Below are 20834 nucleotides of genomic sequence, written 5' to 3' on the forward strand. Positions count from 1 at the left end.
AAAAGGAAGACGCACTATAGCAATTCAGTTAAATGGGAGAAAACTCCTTAGTCAAATGATTTAAAAAGCACAGTTTAAAACAATGTCTGTGAAAAAAGAAAAGTGGCATACTCTTTTCCACAGGTTTCACTACCAGAAGGTAGGCAGCCATGAAATTCACTGTTGTTAGCAAAAGGTAGTCCAGATGCATTGAGTTGTTAATCAATTAAGAAAAAACACTCACACAAAAATCTCAGTAATAAATTTCATTTAACAGCATTTCAAAATAAGCTCAAAGTAATGACTACTTACAATGTGAAGACTTTGTTCCATTCGGGATTGAGATTTTTGTAGACGGTATGTGTTAGCAGCCTATCATTGTTTAATTCCACTACACAAAATGGGTCACTTTTACCTATAAGAGATTTTGGGTAAACATTTTTAGTAAAAATAGCACTCACAGTTCATAGTTTCACGATCATGACAATGTCTCTTTACCAAAAAGTTTTATAGTAAACAGAAATTAAAGTACAATTTTAAAAATTAAAAAAAAAAAAAAAATAGAGTTTTGCTGGAACTAACAGTACATCCAGATGTAAATGGATGATGTTAACCATTATGATTTATCACAACTTAGAACCTGAAAAAAGCAAAAAAGAGCAAATTATATAGCTGGAATTTCAATTCGCAATTTTTTTTTTAAATAAAAATAATAAGACAATATACCCAATTGTGAGGGAAAATCTGATGCAAGTCCTATACGAAACCTTTTTTATTTAATTCTATAATGACCATTTTTGAAAGTTTCGGCCCTTTTACTCATCCATATGCTTTTCAACTCATCAGATTCATTAGTAAGTTGTAACAGGAATTCCTAAACAAATTTATTTTTGGAAAACTGCCATACTGCTATATTGCACCATTAGAACATTTTAATCTAATGACTAAGATTGGGTTTCTCTCTTCTGAAATACCTATGGCATCACAAGGAGGTAAATTAGAACCTTCTAGGCAGATAAAATTCTGCCATTTGAAACGTAACATCAACAATCAATCTGCATGTTAGAGACCAGTATTTTTTCTGTCTACTGGGAATAAAGGATTTGGAAGTTATCATCTGTTTACAGCAATCTGCCCTGCCATAGTCAAATATCTTCCATTCGGCAATTATATTTTGTGATGCTCTCAATATTTTTGTAATGTCATGTACTGATTTATAAGAACCCATAAAGTCAGAGGCTCTATGGGGGCAGAATTAATGATATTAGTGTGGCATGTAATTTGTTTGATACCTTATACAAATGACAATGAAATCAATATTTATACAAAGCTGTCCAGAGGTCATATCTTTTAAACTACAATATTGATTTAGACTACATAAGAGGTTAATGTGCATATTATTAACTTTAATGATTAAGAATAATTGTTTTAAATGCATTGTGAATTGTAGTCACAGTAGTTTACACTTCTGTGAATGCTTAAATATCATTGAAGATTTTCGATTAAATTTTAATGGGATGGAATTCATTAGCTATCAGTGACAGATAAGCTTTGCATTTCCATATAGCATTGTATTTACTTCTGATATTTTAATTCTTAAAATGAGCTGTACAAAGTTTGACTCACTCTTAATTTAATTTATTAATTTTATATTAAAAAAGATATTTCCTTAGAGCATGTTAGTTCAATGACCTCATATACCCCAGGATAATCACATAATTTAACGTTATGGCAGTTGCTTCAATTTTTGGTCTTGGGATAATTTTCAACAAAGAATAGAGGGCTGAAAGTCTTAGAGGTCTGGTGAAAACTTTACCTCTGGCTATGAATCTGTACTATCTTTTTGCCCCCACCTTCTTCTTTCCTCTTGTCCTACCTACCACCATCCCCACTTCAAACTTGCATACACCATGGAAGATGGTGTTCAAAAAGGAATATTTTGTTCATTAAAACAGAATGCAATAGGTTTTATTTGGTGCAACTTTATTTTCTTCCATAGAATTCAGACTCAAGCAGTTTTCAAAACCTCTTTTATCCTTGAGGCTCATATTAATTATCTTTTTTCTGCCTAGCTTTGTACAGGGTGCTATGGGTATAAACAAAAGAACAGAGGACATAAACTTTACCTCATATAAGTTTACAAAAGGATTGGAGAGATAAAACATATTTACTTGTAAAAACCAGAGAGAAAATCAAAGCCATATTTATGATAGAATTCCATGTCAAAGAAGTAACTACTTTTCTTTCACTATAGACAGAACTTTGGATTAAATGATTGGCTTCTTTAAGTTACACTTAAAGAAGTGTAACTCTCATATTCTCCCTTGGCCTTCTTTTAATTTTCTTCAAACATACGTACATTCATTTTAATCTTAACCCAATGCAAAAAACTATATAAAAATAAAGCTTTCCAGCATTGCTTTTCCCTCATTTTTTTCATTTTTATTTTTTATTCAATTTTATTGAGATATATTCACCTACCATACATACAATCATCCAAAGTGTACAATCAATTATTCATAGTACCATCATCATTCCCTCATTTTTACTTGCTTTATTTTAATTACTATTTTATTTCAATTGATTTGGTTTTACATGCACCTAAGTGATCAATGTGTAATAGATTCAGTCAAAACAAAAACTGTACCTCTGCCTCAAATGCAAAACACAAGAACAAACTCTAGAGATCAGTATCTGCAGAAAAAAATCTCCTAAAATCAGAGATGTGAAATGAAAATTTCCACTTGATTTTTTTCTTACAGATTTGTATTCAATTGTGTAAAAGGGTTTTCAATGTTTTTATCTAACTATAGGGAAAGTCTCCCAAATCACTAGCTTCTTCATTACTATATCTTTACTTGGTGACAAAAGAAGATCTGGAGTCAGAGCTGAAAGATCTTAAGGAAACAAAATCTTCATAAAGTTCGATGCTTTCTACATCTTGTTAAACAACAACAACAACAAAAACCAGTACATATATCAAACCCTCTGCTGATGAGACAGTGGACTAGCCATCTTTTGTTGCCATTTAGTTTGTTATTTCTCAAGACCATTCTAGTGAAAACCAATACTGGACCATCCATCGCCACATGACCTACTCTTTGGTCACTCTTTCTTATTGAGATGAAAGTGTTAAAGCAGCAGAGGCATTACCACACCAAAAACAGTGTGGACACCTCCTGTAGCCACTTCCTAGCCATTTTCCTATTCTGAATTCCAGGTACCATCGTTTGCAAAAATATTCTCCTATCTGCCTGTCTTACAACTTGAAATGGGTAAGCAATATAATTTTTAAAAGACTATGTTATACCCCACCTCCATGGTTGCTAACATGACCACAGACATAGGGGACTGGTGGTTTGATGGGTTGAGCCCTCTACCACAGGTTTTACCCTTGGGAAGACGGTTGCTGCAAAGGAGAGGCTAGGCCTCCCTATGGTTGTGCCTAAGAGCCTCCTCCCGAATGCCTCTTTGTTGCTCAGATGTGGCCCTGTCTCTCTAGCTAAGCCAACTTGAAAGGTGAAATCACTGCCCTCCCCCCTACGTGGGATCAGACACCCAGGGGAGTGAATCTCCCTGGCAACGTGGAATACGACTCCCGGGGAGGAATGTAGACCTGGCATCGTGGGACGGAGAACATCTTCTTGACCAAAAGGGGGATGTGAAAGGAAATGAAATAAGCTTCAGTGGCAGAGAGATTCCAAAAGGAGCCGAGAGGTCACTCTGGTGGGCACTCTTATGCACACTTTAGACAACCCTTTTTAGGTTCTAAAGAATTGGGGTAGCTGGTGGTGGATACCTGAAACTATCAAACTACAACCCAGAACCCATGAATCTCGAAGACAGATGTATAAAAATGTAGCTTATGAGGGGTGACAGTGGGATTGGGAAAGCCATAAGGACCACACTCCACTTTGTCTAGTTTATGGATGGATGAGTAGAAAAATAGGGGAAGGAAACAAACAGACAAAGGTACCCAGTGTTCTTTTTTACTTCAATTGCTCTTTTTCACTCTAATTATTATTCTTGTTATTTTTGTGTGTGTGCTAATGAAGGTGTCAGGGATTGATTTGGGTGATGAATGTACCACTATGTAATGGTACTGTAAACAATCGAAAGTACGATTTGTTTGGTATGACTGCGTGGTATGTGAATATATCTCAATAAAATGAAGATTAAAAAAAAAAAAAAGACTATGTTAGACCCTGGGTGGACTTGTAATGCTGTTACATTAAAATAAATAAATAAAAAGCCATTTACTTAAGATAGACCAAACTACCATTTAACATGGCCTAATTTACACCAATTTTTCCCAATCTAAAACCCATTATTCTTATTGTGTTTATAGTCATGTTAAGGACTGAACTGTGGTCAGTGACATGAACCAGTCTATAAATCCATGTACATTCTGTAATTTTACACTTCTCCTAAACCTTACCCTCAACTTAAAACCTTTGATGTCTTCCCAGAGCCTATCAGTTAAAACCACATTCTATGGCATGGCATATAGTCTTTCAGCTTTATCTCCAACCTCAAAGCCCCTTGAGCTCTTTACTTGAGCCACCTCACACATACACAGTCTCAAATACTCCAGGGCGCTGGGCATTGTGGCAATAAAGTTCAAGGTAAGAGGAGAGTTGTGTAGGGTAAAGGGTGTAAATTTTGGAGGTTAAGGTGGGATTGAATATTCATGGCATAACCTTGGGCCTGTTCCCCTATATATAAAATGGTGACAATAATGCTCCCTTGCAAAATGACTCTGACAATTAGAAGTTAAGAGTTAGAATATAAGTAGAAGAATGTCTAGCACACTAGCAGGGCATCCATAAAAATCACTTCAAGTAGCGTCTTTTCAAACCGAAATATTTAACATAGTAATGTGCTTTAAAGTATTTGACACAAATAATAGGAAACAACTTACATCTTGGGTTAAATCTCCTGGTCAAAAGAACAAATATTTGTAAAATATTGTATTAAAAAATAGCAAATAGAGTGATAATTATTATTGTAATTGATAACATTTACTGAGATTTTATTGTAAGTCCAACATTATTATTGTAATTGATAACATTTACTGAGATTTTATTATAAGTCCAACACTATGCTTTATGTTCATTTGGTAAAAGAAAAATTTATGACTACACTATAAGAAAGGTACTTTTACTATCCCCATTTTACAGATGAGGAAACTGAGGCTGGGAGATGATGTAACTCACTGTTTCATACAAGCTGAAAGTAATGGAGCTGCTACTCAAATTCAGGTCTGTCTGATCTTCAGAGCCCTTGCTCTGTCACTATGATCCATACTCTTTTTTTTTAACCATATTTTTTTGTTGTTGTTGTAGAATATAACAAATATACATAGAAGTGGTAACTTTCCAAGACCTTTCTGAATAACTGTATCATATCTTAGTGGCCAGTAGGCCAGACACCTGGGAAGACCTAGGTTAACATTTTGACTATAGATTCATTCATTCAATCAATCTTTATTACGTGTCTACTATGTACCAGGCAGTGTTCTATGTGCTGGGGAGACGACAGCACACCAAACAACAAAAAAATTCCCTGGTCCCATGGGTTTACATTCAGGAAGAAGACAATCTACAAACAAGCACATTTTACAGTATTTTAGAAGGTACTAGGTACTATGAAGAAAGAAGGATGAAGAGGAGAGCTATTTTGTAAGTACAACTTTTAAAGGGTTGCCAGGGGAGACATCACTGAAGAAGTGACATTTGAGCAAAGAAATGAAGGAGGTGAGGGAGTGAGCCTTGGGTTTCCTGGGGATAACAGCTCATAGGAAGACCTAGAGAAGTGGCTTTGCCTGGTATTTCCAGGAATACATCCTGTAAGCCAATGTGGATGGAGGAAGGAATCCAGGAAGACAGAAAATAGTAGTAGATGACAGAGTCAGAGAGGTATGAGGAGTGTGGCAGGGCTTTGTAAGGATCTGGCTTTCACTCTAAGAGAGTTTTGAGTTGAGGGATAACATTACCTGACGGCTGCTGTTTGGAGAATAAGGGGACAGAGGTCAATGGAGGAGGTAGGGAGAATAGTTAGGAGGGTATTGGTGGTCGAGGTGACAGCTGGATGCTGGATACATTTGGAAAGAAGAGCCAACAGAATTTGCAATTGTCATTACCACCCAATCTAATATACCTTGATATTCTTATTTGGAGATGTAAAACAATTCATTGAGCTTTGCCAAGCCAGTCTTCCTTTCCAAGAAAATTAAGCATTCAAAAAGATGCTCAAACTAGGTATCTCTCGAATATGTAGGTGAGGAGAAAGCAGGCACTTTTATGTTTAATTTCTATTCATCTTTTACTTCTAAAAGCTATCTTTTTATAGTTAATAGTAATGCATGTCATGTTATTTTTTATTAATTTAGAAAGTATCCTTCTTCGTAATTGCAAGGGCAGTTTAAAATTAAGAGCCATTTCAACTAAAAGAATAGTAAACATATAATATTAAATTCTATAAACTTACTACCAAAAAGGCATACACCATTGTTTTATTTTAAAGACATGGCTACACATAGTTAATGTACTTTTCTGGCTTGCTAAATGATGCTTTAAGTGACTGGCTTTTCAGTCTCTAAACGTTGCTGCCTTGATTACCTGACACTTGAACAAACAAAAGCAGCCACAGAAATACTAGTTATGGACCTAAACCATCAATTACCTCCTTAGTTATTCTTTCTTTATTCTTTTTATTGTTTCAGTTGGATCCTGTGATGTGCTGATCTGCTTGATAGAGTGACGTTAACTATAAGATGGCATGTTCCCATCTACAACGTGTACTATATTATGCAAAGTTCCAGAAAGTGATGCAAAGTGCTCCCTTATAATTCTTTATGCAATACCCTCTAGCTAGAAGTCATGGAATGAAGGCAGCATCAAAAGATGAAGTGCATTTTTTTTCAGATATTTTTGCATATTTAAAGAGCCTCAACACACAGGAACACAGATTATATAATCTGTTTCCCTCTCACTCATTCCTGTCATAGGACTAAAACAGACCTGTGGGTACCAACTGGATTTTCCTTGACTCCTATCACTTTGTCTAAAAATTACCTATCCCTCTCCTTAACAGTGCTAGAGAAACTGGAGAGTTTGGTTTGGAAAGGAAGATAGAAATTGCAGCAGTTCTGGGTGGGGATGGTGGCAGTGGGATTGTCTGTGCTAACAATCGTAACAGCCAGAAGGGAATCTTAGCCTTCCTTAAGAACATAGCAATTTTCCATGTTGCCAGTTTTCTAGAGGAATGCCTTTTGAAGCAACCCTTACTCATCATGTGCTTGCTTTGCTCATCCCAGAATTATGATTAAAATGTAGTCTAGTTCTCAAGGCACACACAATCTAGTGGACATGATAGGCATGTAAATACCCAACTGTAATGCAGGGCATAAGTGCTATAGTAAAGGCAAGTGAAGGGTGCTGTGGGAGCAGTGAGAAGGATGCACATCATTCTATAATTCTAGAACAGGAAGGCAAAAAGGAAGCAAAAACATTTTCCCAGTGGAGATGACCCTGGTGATCCATGGTGATCATACGTCTCTGTCATCAGCATTTTTAGAAGTGAAGGACAACCACATATAAAGAGGAATTTAACAATCTATGATCAGGAATATTCATCTTAAATCTGTTTGTTTATCCCTTTAATAGGGTCTCTATATCACACACCCACCCAAAGCAAAACAAAACAAACAACAACAAAAAAACTAGATATGTACTACAATGCTACTATAAAATGTATACTTGAGAATATGATGTTATTCTATGGTCACAGGTTAGCACTGATGTATTTATCCATACCCTAGTTAAATACTAAGGGATTTTTTTTTCCCAATGGATTTTATAGGAAATCTCTCCTAGGGAATTAAAATTAGAAAGAGACCCTTTTACCCTAACTCATAAAATTAAATCTATCACAGATTTTAAAGCATATCTCTATTACCTCAATTCCTCTTTTGGCAAAAAGCCATTCCCACCAGAATAAAACAAACATCAAAATCATCTCCAATGGGCATCTTTTCTGGCTATCTTTAAAAGGGCACAGAAGGTCAAATGGGGTACACTGCCTGGATGACCCTCTCTCACTCTTAGCCCTTGCTCTCTGAGGTCACAATACTGACATATTGATAAAGAACTGTGGGAAAGTCAGCACCATCCCTGTTCTATTGCTACCTGCTTTGTGGCAAGTGGACAACACCAGTTTGTGCAAGCTACTGATTTGGGCATTAAAGTCACTCAAAAGTTACTGAATGATATTCTTGCTCCCAGAATAGAGAGTTAATCCTGATCCATCAGTGGTGGGCTTTGTCCAGGGTCATTTTGCCGCTGACAAGTAGCACAGATTGTTGGATGTGATGATATAAAAACTGTGGATTTGTGTGGGGGGGGACCTCATGGCCACCTCTTTGTTGCCATGTCTCTGAAATCACAGAAGGCTTTCAAATCATGGAAAGTAATTCATATCCATGGGAGACTTTTATTTTAGGTCCTACCTTACACAAATTAAGCTCTTTTGTTTAATTTCCTCAGTTGCCACAGTTTGAAATGGCTATACTTTAATTTTTTTTAAATTATAATAACTATAATCCAGTTTGCCATCTGTTCTTTCTACAAACTGGAATTTCTAATCATAACATATAATAATGTTGTAGTTGAGGGAATTCCATAGGGTCCATCAGAAAAAAAGGCAGTGTATGTTGGAGACATCTTCCAAGCCTCCTCTTATCACAGAAGATGGGGCTTTGACCTTAGCCTTATTCATTAACTGACCTAAACATACTTTAAACATCTGATTGGTAGAATTACATTAACTGACACTCTTCACTAGGTTCCCACTGGGTCTGACTCTAAGACTGAGTGATAATAACAGGGCATTGCTTTTCTCACTAAGTCACAAAGCAGGTTTCTTTCTAACAGGAAAAAAACTGACACCTTAGAGTTGTGACTCTCAGCTCCTTATAACTAAGACCCCCTTTTCATAATGATTTTGTAATGTCCTTTTTATATCTTGAAATAAATAAAAATGAAACCAACCTTACATAATTTAAAAAAATGTACAGTGCCATAACTCTATTACAATTGGGGGCTTAAAAAAAAGTTGCTTGCAATAAAATTATACATTGATTTATTTAACAACTATTTATTGAGGGCCTACTATATGCCAGACCATATGAACATAAAAGGGAAAGGCTCCTGCGCTCTTAGAACTTACTTCTGCTGGGGTGGGAGGGGAAAGAGAGTGAACACTGAACATATAGGTAAACAATACAGTATGTTAATGAGTAATATGTGTTAGTAGAAAACAGAAAAAATAGAGCAATGTAAGGGGTTTGAGGAGTGGGGGGGGGCGGTTTATAGATTTAATTAGGGTGGCTGGAGTAGGCCTCATGAGAAGGTGAGGTTGGAGCAAAGAGTTGAAGGACACAGCAAGTTAACCAAGTGGAAATCTGGAGGAAAAGTGTTCCAGGCAGAGGGAATACCTAGCATGAAGGCCTGGCAAGCTCAAGGCCCATGAAACTGGGGATCAATGGAGCAAGGGGGAGAACAGTAGAAGACCTCGGAATAGCAATGGGGAGCCAGACCATGGGTGCCCTGGAGCCAGCTGCAAGGCTTGAGTAAAAAATATGTATTTTAGGCTGGAATTATGAAACAGATGTTAAACCTATACAAATGCCTATATTTAAAGTCATGCAGGACATGGGATAATTCTCATTATGTAAGACTGTCCAATGCTTGTAGACAATTTAGCATCCCTTTGTCATTCAAAAACAGCAATAATAAAGTCATTACATGTTAACATCAGAGTGATCAAATGTTATGTAGCTTCTGACAGACTGCTGTACACTTGTGAGAAAATGAGAATAAAAAAGACAATTAACATCTTAGTTCTATGAAAACAGTTTTGACTTCACAGATCCTTAAAAGGATTTTGTGGATCCCCAAAGGACCACACTTTGAGAACCATGACTAAGAGCAATAAAAGTAAATAAAGGTCAGTAAATGCAAAATAATACCTTTAGGATGGTATATAACTAGATACATGTTGATCCTACAATTGAACCATCTTAATATATGCTGGGAACCTTGAAATTCATGACAGAAGAAATGCTAATAAGACAGGTAAGAAACTGTAGAAGAACAAGGAGGGGGACTATAGGACCTATAAAATGAGGAAAGGCTATGAAAGAATTCTGCCTAAACGTTAATAAAAACTTAAGCTGTGTGAAAAACATACAAAGACTTCATTTTCAATTCATATTTAATACAGAAACTTTGTGCAAGTGACCTGTTACAAGCTTAGAAACACAGAAGTATTTGGTATGAAGTGAACATAAAAACATGTTATAAGCTCATTTGTTTTTGCAAGATATGTTATGGAACTGATAGATACTATTAAGACCTAAAGTAAATATATGTTCATTTATTCTCCTCTAGCAGTGGTGCATGAGGTTTCAGATAATCTTCCCTATAAATAAATTAATTAGCTGGAGAGATCTTTTTCACTGTGGCATAAAATTCTTTTAGTCTTACAAAAATTAAGGACTGTATTAGGTGATGAAAACTTTCTATTTCTTTTTAAATAATCAAAGGTAATACAACTGAAAATTGCCATCTGCCTTCCTAATTATGTTTGCATCTTTTTATTTATTAATTCCCTCCTACAAAATAACATGCAGGAATCTGTTATTCATCTTGGTATCTACTGTAGGATCTCAGACTTTGAGGCCTGGAAAGAAACCTTAAAGGCAAAATCTGAAAGCTCATCTAGGGCTTGAATCCCCTTTGCAACTGGGTGGTCATTCAGGATCTTCGGGTTGAAGCGTCCCTTCAACACTTCAATGATGAGGAAATCACAGCCTCCACAGGAATATTCTGATCTACTTTTGGCAATTATAATTTTTGAAAAATGCTTTCTCTATTTTTTTATTTGCCCTCTAAGTAATTTGAAAATCCAAAAGGAATAACAGGTATAAAGTGGGGGCACAGCATCAAGTACGTAGAGAGTATGTGATTATGTTTGGTACCTACCCTCCTGGGTTGGATATTGTGAGTGATTTGTTGAATATCTATTCTAACTACCTTCTAGTATCTCTTCCTGACCATAAAGACCACAAAGCCCAAAGTGGTATTTTCAGACTCCCTTGCAGCTAGTGTTGCAGAGGTGATTAAGGTTGCACCAATCAGAAGATTTGAAAATTAGGAATCAGTTAAGTGAGAACATGTGGTGTCCATTTTGTTGGTGCAGACTGTAAGTAGGATTAGTGTAAGCAGTTGTCACAGTGTCTGCCCTACTTGCTAGTGTGGCAGAGGCAGCAACTCTTTAGTTCTGCCATGTGGCTTTAGCATTAAACTTTGGAAATTCAGCTCAGAGATCATTTCCCTAGGCTTTCTCTTCCCCTGTAGATTCTATAATCCATTTAAAATTCCTTTCTGATTAAAATTCTGATTAAACTCTCTGATTAAACTAGCAGAAGGGAATCTGCTCTCTGGACCTGAACCTTGGCTATTACCTTCCTCATCAGCTTCTATCTATACCCACCCCATTACAGGCCTTTGGACAACTGACAAAAGAAATCATTTCCATTCAATACCTTCCTTTCTCCAGCTCTCTTAGTATAAGCTGTGGCTTCAGTCAATGGATCTTGGCCAAATCATCTTTGCTCTACCATTTATGAGCTGGTGTGCGTGGGTGTGTGTGTGTGTGTGTGTGTGTATGTGTTGATCTTGGACAAGTTACTTAACCTCTCTGCACCTCAGTTTTCTAGCTTGTAAAGTGGGGATAATAACAGTACCTATTAGTTTGTTGTGAGATTGTGACAATCCATATATCAAGCTCAGGGTGGTATCTAACATGTGATATGGGCTCAATAAATATTATTCACCATTATTAGTGCTATTTTTTTTTATCATCATCATCAGTTCTTTGAGCTATTCTCAAATGGCTTGATTTTAAAACATGAGATATCCCAACTGAGAATATATTCTGGGTAGTTTGCCGATGTCCTTCCTTAAAGAATAGCTTCCCAAACTGGAAAAACAGTAGGTAAAACCAGTTCAGAATACAGTTACCATCTGGACTTCTATTCAATGTAACCACAATTGATACAGTTGTAGTTCGCACTCATGCACCTGAAACTCAACTTACACCCCAAAGTCTTTTCTTTATTTTCTACTGTTAAAGTAAGGCATCCCTGTTTTATTCCCAGGTAAGACTTCTGATTTTTACTTTTTAATATTTATCTTGTTAAACTAAGCCTATTATTCCAGTCTGTTGATACATATTTTGATCTTGGTCTTACATAAACTGAATTAACTGTCCCTCTAGCAAGTTTGATAAGGAAGCAGTCAATTATCTCCTCAAAGTCATTAGCAACTATGTTGAACAAGTTAGATTAAGAGCAGAACCCTATATCCCTCCACTTGGGGATCACCATGGACATCAATCCTTTAATAACTCTTTGGGATCTACTGTTCAATCACTTATGAATATAACTAACTCTGCTATCATATAATTCAAATATCCCTGTAGTAAGTTTTTTTTTTTAAAGTCTAGTTAAATCCAGATTCTCTCTGCAGCATTTCCCTGGTCCATGATTCTAGGAAATGAATTGCTTATGTACACAACTACAGTGTAATGTAACAAAATACAATTAATAGTTTAATTATAAGCAAGGATTCCAGCATCTGAAAGCATTTCTTCACACACTGAGTGAAATCCTGAAGCTAGCCCTCCAAGCCAAATCAGCGATTCTCTAATTCTTTACTCAAAGGATCATTTTGTAATCTTAGTTCCACAGAACCCGATTAATTATTTTATATAGTGTTTCTCTTTCCTTCATTTCCCATTGATAGTGGGACCACTACTTTCTCATCCCATAGCCCTTCACCTCTAGAGCATATCAAACCCAATTATTAATCCCTTTTGTCAGTCCATGTATTCTTCCAAAGCAGTACCTTCTAACCATGTGATCTGCATATGAATGACACATGATTTCTGTAATTCCTGTCAAATACTGGTTCTGACTCAGGCCTTGCTAGCACTTATACTAAATTATCATTTTCATTCCTATTTTTATAAATATTTGCTATCAACTGATTTTAGAAGAACATTTTTGAATTTCTATTAGAATTCGGTTTAGTTTTAGAAATGGAATTACTAAAAGGAAGTAACTTTTATTTCCAGGTGAGATGTGGTAAAATAACAAAATGAAGAGCAACAGTTTGCTTTCTTTCCTTGTGGTGCCTTTATTTGTCTAGTTTCCTTCTTAAGAAAGAGATTAATATAGTATTAACACATTTAATGTGTGCATTTTCTAAACCAGGTATATTAACACGATAATTTCAGGAAAAGGATTTTTTTGATGCATTATAAATTGGATAAAATTTCTTCTCAAAGTATATTAACTGCTTACTAGTCTTCTATAAATTTACTTATTCAAAGTGAATGGGAGCAACATTAGATTATGTAATGGAAATAAAGACACTTTGCTTGGGATATTTTTTAATTCATTGTATGGAAGAATTGGGGTTTTTGTTTGATGCAATATAATTTCAGGTTAAAATAGTAAAAGTTAGGAAATTATGAATGACATCTGCTCATGGCCCTCTTTTATTTGGTAAATTATTTTACACTTGACAATCTAGAAATATGAAGATTTCTACCATATTTTATATATAGTACTTTCAATGCAACTATATAAAGGTTAAAGGATATATATTTTCTTTTCTTCCGACATAGGTTTAAAAGAATTATCATGAAATCTAAGGCTGCATTTACCAGATATCATCAATGTTGTTAAATTTCATGATAGCAATTAATGGCATAAGTTATAAAAAATCCAAACTGCTACAATTCTATAAAAGAAGCAACTTAGCTACCTTTTATAATACAGGTATTATATTCTGACAGTCATGCTAAGCAAAAATTGCTTGTATCTTATTAATTTGCTACTGTAACATACTAAAAGTTATTTTTTTTAAAGGACAGTATCTTGTCCATGTTATATATATGTACTTGGTATTTCTTCAACTGTATGTAAAACTTCCAAAGAAGAGACTCGCCTTTTTCTGTACAGCTGTCTTTTCTTTTTTTTTCTGTGACTAGTCCCATAATTTTCGGGGAAAAATACAAAGAATAATAAATCCAAATCTCTGTATAAAATATACCTTCACGACACACACAAGCTGGAAATCACAGGGACCAATAAAAATGCAGGCAGTCTACTGATAATGAGGTCAGAAATACAAATAAATTTACTTTTAATGAAGACTGGAAGCACAGTAATCAAAGTGTTAAAATTCATTTCATGCATATCTCATTTGCTTCTTAGCTGATATTTACCACACAATTCTGTGAGAAAGTAGAGGCCTAAGATGCTCCAGATAAATGGCTCAATTAATTGTACAGAGGTAGACCTCTTTGAGCTGAGCCAGAGCTGTGAGCTCTTTATTAAAAGCACTATTCTGTAGCCCATAACCTTGTTCCTTGACTCCTCTCTGGTTTCCAATTTAAACAAGTCCCCATGCGGCCTGCTCTAAAGGGCTTTGTCTCCCTGTCATTGTTAAGAGAGCTGAGGCATCCTGGAAGTGTGAAATCAGACCTCATGAGTTGAACGGTTCCCCAGGGAACGCCGGACTGCGCAGAAGGTCAAAGTCATGGGCCGGACCATCTAAAAGTGTCTGATCGCCGGTCTGTGACACAGCAAGTAGGGGGGTGGGGGGTGGGGTGGGGGGAGGCTGAAGAGGACCGAAATTGAACACATCTTAATTAAAGCCCACAGACAGCAAAACAAAATGTTTTCTAGGCAGCTTGTCAAATGGGACTTAAATTTAGCTCTGCTAATGAATCTGAGCTGCTAACTGTTATTTCTTAAGATAATAAGACTCTCACGGAAGCTGATAAAAAAACTGTAGCATGTCTTTTTCTGCTGTTTTGTTACTTAAATATTTTCCAACAATGAAGACAGTTTTCCCAAAGAAAAACATGGGAAAAGTCTATGCAAATAAAGGGGTAGTAAACATCTCTCTTAATAACTACTAGGCTTTTAGACTATGGGACTGCAGATTTGCAAGTCTTTATGTGTAGCCTTGTTTTAGAAAAAGACATGTTCATTTAATGGGACTATTTCGGTGACAGATTCTGTTCATTGTAAAATTCTCTCTCTTTCTCTCTCTCCCTTTTCTTACCTCCTCTATTGTTTTCTGAAAGAGATGGTGCATTAATTTGAGAGATCAGTTCACCTGGGAGAAGTTTTATATTAGTGTACCTTTTAATACAGTGAAAAGGTAGGGCATCCTTTGAAAGGGTTTCACAGTTCTCCCATATCACTGTTTCTGAAACTGAGTGGCTGATCTCCCAGGAGAGGCTGTGACCTCTTCTTGGGTAGCTCAAAAAAACAACCCAGGGGAAAATGAAGGGGAGGGGCTGAGGAGAAGAAATCTTTTTTCTTTCTTCTCTTGGAACATGAAAAAACCAACAGGCCAGGTCTAAATACTCTGCAAAGAAAGCCTCTCTCAATACAGAAGACATTAAATGGTCTGTTGAAAGCAGAAATTAGGCCCTGCCCAAGGAAAAATACAATTAGAAACTATGAAAGACAAATTCCAAGATGAACTGTTTTCCACTACCAACCCCCCCGCCCCCAGTGGTGTTTCTCTCTTCACAATCTGTCCAATATAAGGAACACTTGATTTAGTGATAGACAGAATCTTCCCCAGCGAACACAGGGCCAGGCAGTCTCTAGGTTTTGCTTTGATGGTGCAGAGAAACATTAACCTTTTCAACGGTTAGTCGAAAGGTAAGTAAGTTGTCCTGAGCAGTATTTCTCAGTTATTCGAACTTTCTCCCTCACCAAGAATTCAGCGGACCAACTTTGAAAACCAGAGTGCCATTTTCTCAGTCGGTGAAAAGCTGCCCACAATTTGACTGAAATTTCAATCCACTCTTGTGCTTTGCTCAATGCATGTGTATGTGTGGGAGTTGTAAATTGAGGCCTTAACCACCCGAGTTAATCTCTTTTTTAAATCTGTATTAACCTTAATGATTTGAAGTGCACTGTCCAACACTGGGCTATTGAGACTGAAGAAAAAACTACCCTCGACCATCAACAGTTTATTAGGGGCTTAACTGAAGTGACCTACTGTAGTAGTGTTCAGCTGAACAAGGCTATAGGCTTTTTGTGGAAGGGGAAAGAATTGAGGGTTTCATTAAAAAGTAATTTGTGCTTTATACTCACTCATTCAAAGAGAGTCTCAATTGCTCTTTATTCACACAGAGTTAATACAGTATCACAATGTTTCTCAATGAATGTGTTGTAACAAAAGAAAAATTTTACATTTTGAAAGGGAAAAATTCTTTGTAACAGCGGCAGTAAGATTGATGGCTACTTAAAAGATTATAGAATCTTTCTCTTCTGCGCTGATGTCTAATGATTGAGTATTATAATTTTAAAAATTTAGCTTAAATCATGGAGGTTTAGCTTCTTTCTTTATGTTCAGATCATTAAACATATTTTAAAAATAGAGCAAAGTTCGCCAAACGTAAGTTTGGATTCTTAGACTTATCTAACAAAAAGTTTTCTGAAGCCAACCTAGTATTTTGTAGTAATAGTCTCATTGGTACCAGGTCAGAAAATATTCTTGTCTTAGCACAGAGAGTTTCAGTGATTTAAAATCTCCCTTCTCTCTCCACAACACTCCTAAATGGATGCTAATTTGAGGATTTGAAGACAGCACTATTCACTCAATTCCCTCTTTCCAAATGTGCTTAGTATCTTTTAGCGCTTAGCTATCATTGTCCACTGAAATGAACATATTTTAAAAGTTCTTTGAACAAGTAAGAGATAAAGTATGCAGAGAGCTTATTTGTGTCCCAAATTTAATGACAAAAATCAGGAAGAATCTGTATATATAAAAGTACCTATCCTTTTCAGAAGTAAAGATTATTTTAAAAATTGGTAGTATGTTCAGATATTTCTGAGTTAAATACATGACTCTCAATTTTTGCTGCCATCACAAATGTCATGAAGACCACAAAAGGTCCAAAAGTGAGCAAGGTCAAAGACTGAATTATCCTCATGCCCTGAATAGTTCAACATCTCTCTTGTTCAATTCAGAGCACATTAGATTATAAGGTCACTGCAGAATGAAGAATCATTAGATTTATATCCCTAAAACTGGAGGGAAAAAAAAGGGAGAATCTGTTATTCAGTATTTCCCAAATTAATGTTCATTTTTATCAAATCAAAATTATCTCTTTGAATCTCTAGGGAAAAGGCTATTGTTATTCACACTAATTTACACAGAATCATTGGAAAAGAAATATCTCTATTTGTTTCCAGCTTTGAAAGAATATGTACTTTAACTTCTATAGTGGCATACAGGCCAACTGGGTTAACGTAGTTTGCATATTCATGAAGTTTTAAAAGCATGACAGCTTCTTTCCAAGAGAAGACCAACTTACATAATTGCATTCAACTTGTGTAATGGGCAGGTATCTAAGCTTTTGAAGTAAATGGTACCTGTATTTTTCTGAGAAATTACTGTGCCCAGATTATTCTGACTATAACTATAGTGGAAATAAAATTCACAAAAAAGGAGAAAATGGATCAACTTAGAATTCACTAATTATTTATTACAAGGAGCCAAGTCAGCAGCATACAGGCAAAGAGATCACAAACTACCCTCTTTCCCACCAATTTCAGGTATGCTTGTTTTTAAAGAATATTTGACAGCTGTTATCATTTTTTTTTGGTAACAAATGAGTTGATAATTACCTCTTTAAAGAAACTGTAAACTCCCAACATTTTAATTTTTATCATATATAAATAGTCTCTTGATGATACACAAATGTTAAAATTAAAGAATGTTGCCATTTTGGAGCAAACATTTGCTGTTTTAATTTTAAGGCATGTTATCTTTTAATTTGATGTTGTTTCTGGTCAATGAATTAAACAAGGACACAGCAATCATGCAATGGATGTGCAGATCCTTGAACAAAGGAAAGTGCATTTCTCCCCTTCAAATCAATCAGTTACCTCTTTAGGGTCATTTTGCTAAACATTAACAATGGTAAGCATATTTCCACAAAAAAATAAGTGGATAATTTCTTTCAGAAACACAGAAATTTGCACAAAAAATGGTTAAAGTTAGTCTGGAGATGGATCTTTTAAGGACTGGTATAAATATCTTCCAAATCTTTATGAAATTAACAATAAATGAATGGTCATAAAATTACAACTTCAAAAAATGACTTAATTCTGGAAATTGATGAAATAGTCATCAGGCAACTTATTTACCCACCTTAGAAGCAGCAATACCCAAATCAAGAAGCTTTAAATTAAATATACCAGGAGACAAGACTACTTTTAGGGTCTTCCAAGACCCTAGAAGATTTAGTACAATCTAGGTGCTTAGTTTAGATCCAGAATTATCCCTTGATAGTGCTAAGAAATTTGGACAATTGCAGAATTTAATCAGTGATCCAAATACCAAGAGTTCATGCCAAATTATTGACTATTATGCATCTGAGCTTTTTGGTGAACTATGCATACAGATTTCACACATGTTTGAATTACAAATGTTGTGATGCTATAATATCATCTGAGGGAAATTGATACTGTCTGAGAGAAGATGATATCATCACATTATTCCAGAATACCGAAATGACAAAACCTGGAAAAATATATTCCCACAATGTTGCCTGAACTTTGGAGAACCTTAGAGAAGACAACAATTCAAAAGTTTTATTATTTTTAATACGTCACCCTGCCTTAGAAAAGCAGCAACAGTATAAAAATTCAGGGGTTGGTAAATCTCTGTAAGATCAACTCTGAATCTTTATATGTAATTTATGTACTTTGATGATCCAGTAGGGTGAAATGCAGAGTTGGTTTATTAAATGGTGTGGACCTTGCTTGTTGCTCGATACAGCTAAAGGAGAATTCCATCATTTCTTACCTGTGACATCAGCAGCCATCAAACATTCTGCTCTGATTACTTTCACCTGGAGAAATCCCACATCCTTCAGGTTGTGAAATATCCGCAAGGGCCTCTGAAAGACCCCAATATCAGCATTAGAAAAGAAAGGTCTTAAAAAGCCCTAAAGAGTGTGCTGACAAAACACTAAGTTTTATGGTTTGTCTTAGGATGCTGCTTAAGTGGCTAAAAGGGACATTTGTGTTTCTTCAATATGTAATACCCTTCTACCATTATGAAAAAAAAAAAAAAATATATATATATATACACACAAACATGCATATTTATGTAGATATTTGTTGCTATATGAGATTTTTTTTTAAAGAATAAAAAATACCACAGAATTTCCTCTCCATAAATATCAACAAATAGTGAACAACAAATTACAGAATAGAGTATCTCTGCTTTTTTTTCCTTCCATCTCCTTTACCAAAATATTCCAAGCACTTTTTATCTGCAGATACAGATGAGTCAGAAACTAATGATTCTTAGTAGTGAATCTTAAGTTGTTGGTTATGTAACACCCGCAGAGTCTGGGAGTAAGGAAGTCAATGTTCAACAAATTAATTATTCTTTTTCTACTATTTTCTTCTCAGTGAATTTTGGAAATTGTATGTGCTAGATGAGAGTTAAATTATCTAAAGACTGTCTTCTGATATTCAATTCAAAAGACAAATGCACTTCTATAAACCTTCTAGATTAAAGACATAATCTTTTTTTAAAATAAATTCAAGATGACTAAAATAAATTCAAAAGTGGCAAGTAATTTTTCTTAAATTTATAGTTTTATTTTGCTATTTTAATATGTTCAGAAGTGAATATATAGAAACTGATAGATGAGATCCAAATTATAAAATCTACTTCACTTCATAAATTAATAAGGGTGATGTTTTAATAAGTTTATTACTTGAAGGCATTAAAAGGGGCATATCAGTACCATAATTTAGAAGTCTAATGGGCATGAATACTTAGGGAGTAAAATGAGCCTACAGAATACTAACAAACATTTGTTTATATACACTTCATAGCATTTTTCTTATGAAGAGATCAGCATTTCTACTCAATAAATCAAAGGTACTTCTTTATCATAATCTTTAAAATGCTTCATTACCAGGAAGTATAATATATTTTGCATTAAAAAAAAGTTACCTTGGGAAATATTACTGGAGTAAAGAGCATTCCCATTGTTTCATAAATAACCTAAGAATACTGACAAACAAAAGCACACTGCAATATTAACTTTATCAGTCCTGTCTGACTAGTCATTGTTTACACTGAAGCTACCTTGGTATCCTGAGAGGAGGAAACACAGACATATACATAATCTCATAGTCTTTTTACAAAGCATGTTTATCACAGGATTAACTCTTAATCTTTTATTGTTTTTAAATAGTTGTTGACTGTCACAAATCTGTTTAAACTACCAGATGACAGGGTTCAGTGAAAATGTACTTCTCACTCCATTTAAATTGCTGTGTATCAAGGGTCTAACAGTGGGGCTGCAGACAAGGGTGTTAGAATTCGGAGGTTTGGGTGTGTGGTCTTCCTAATGCAGTAATGATCAAGTTTGGGAAGCTTCTTATCTCGGAACTTGCCCAATGTTATAAACCAGATAAGTTCCCTATCCTAATGGTGGTAAACAGTTTTATCAAAAGGTTCCTGGACTTTAATTTTCAGGAGCAATTTAATCCAAGTTTCACTGTGACTAAAACAACTATCATCAGTCCTCATGTCTGAGAATCATTTCACACTGGTAACCTCATTCCACAGACATACTGTCTTCTGGTGCTTCAGCTCTGATGCTCTGCTTCCCTGCTTTCCATTTGGAGGGGTAATTATTATTTGAAGGTTTCATTTCCTTGA

At 35.4% G+C, this 20834-nt stretch overlaps 1 protein-coding gene across 8 annotated transcripts in view; it reads right to left on the reverse strand.

The window, feature by feature from the left end:
* Window positions 1-20834, reverse strand: part of MCTP1 (multiple C2 and transmembrane domain containing 1) — a 549320-nt gene that overhangs the window by 152306 nt on the left and 376180 nt on the right. For all 8 annotated transcript variants that reach the window (XM_037800839.1, XM_037800843.1, XM_037800840.1 and 5 more), the window contains 2 exons: window positions 18954-19047; window positions 292-394 (listed from right to left, as the gene is read on the reverse strand). In XM_037800839.1, coding sequence (XP_037656767.1) covers window positions 292-394; window positions 18954-19047 — 197 coding nt within the window. The remainder of the gene's footprint in view (window positions 1-291; window positions 395-18953; window positions 19048-20834) is intronic.

This window comes from Choloepus didactylus, chromosome 13 (assembly GCF_015220235.1).
Source record: "Choloepus didactylus isolate mChoDid1 chromosome 13, mChoDid1.pri, whole genome shotgun sequence".
Lineage (NCBI taxonomy): Eukaryota > Metazoa > Chordata > Mammalia > Pilosa > Megalonychidae > Choloepus > Choloepus didactylus.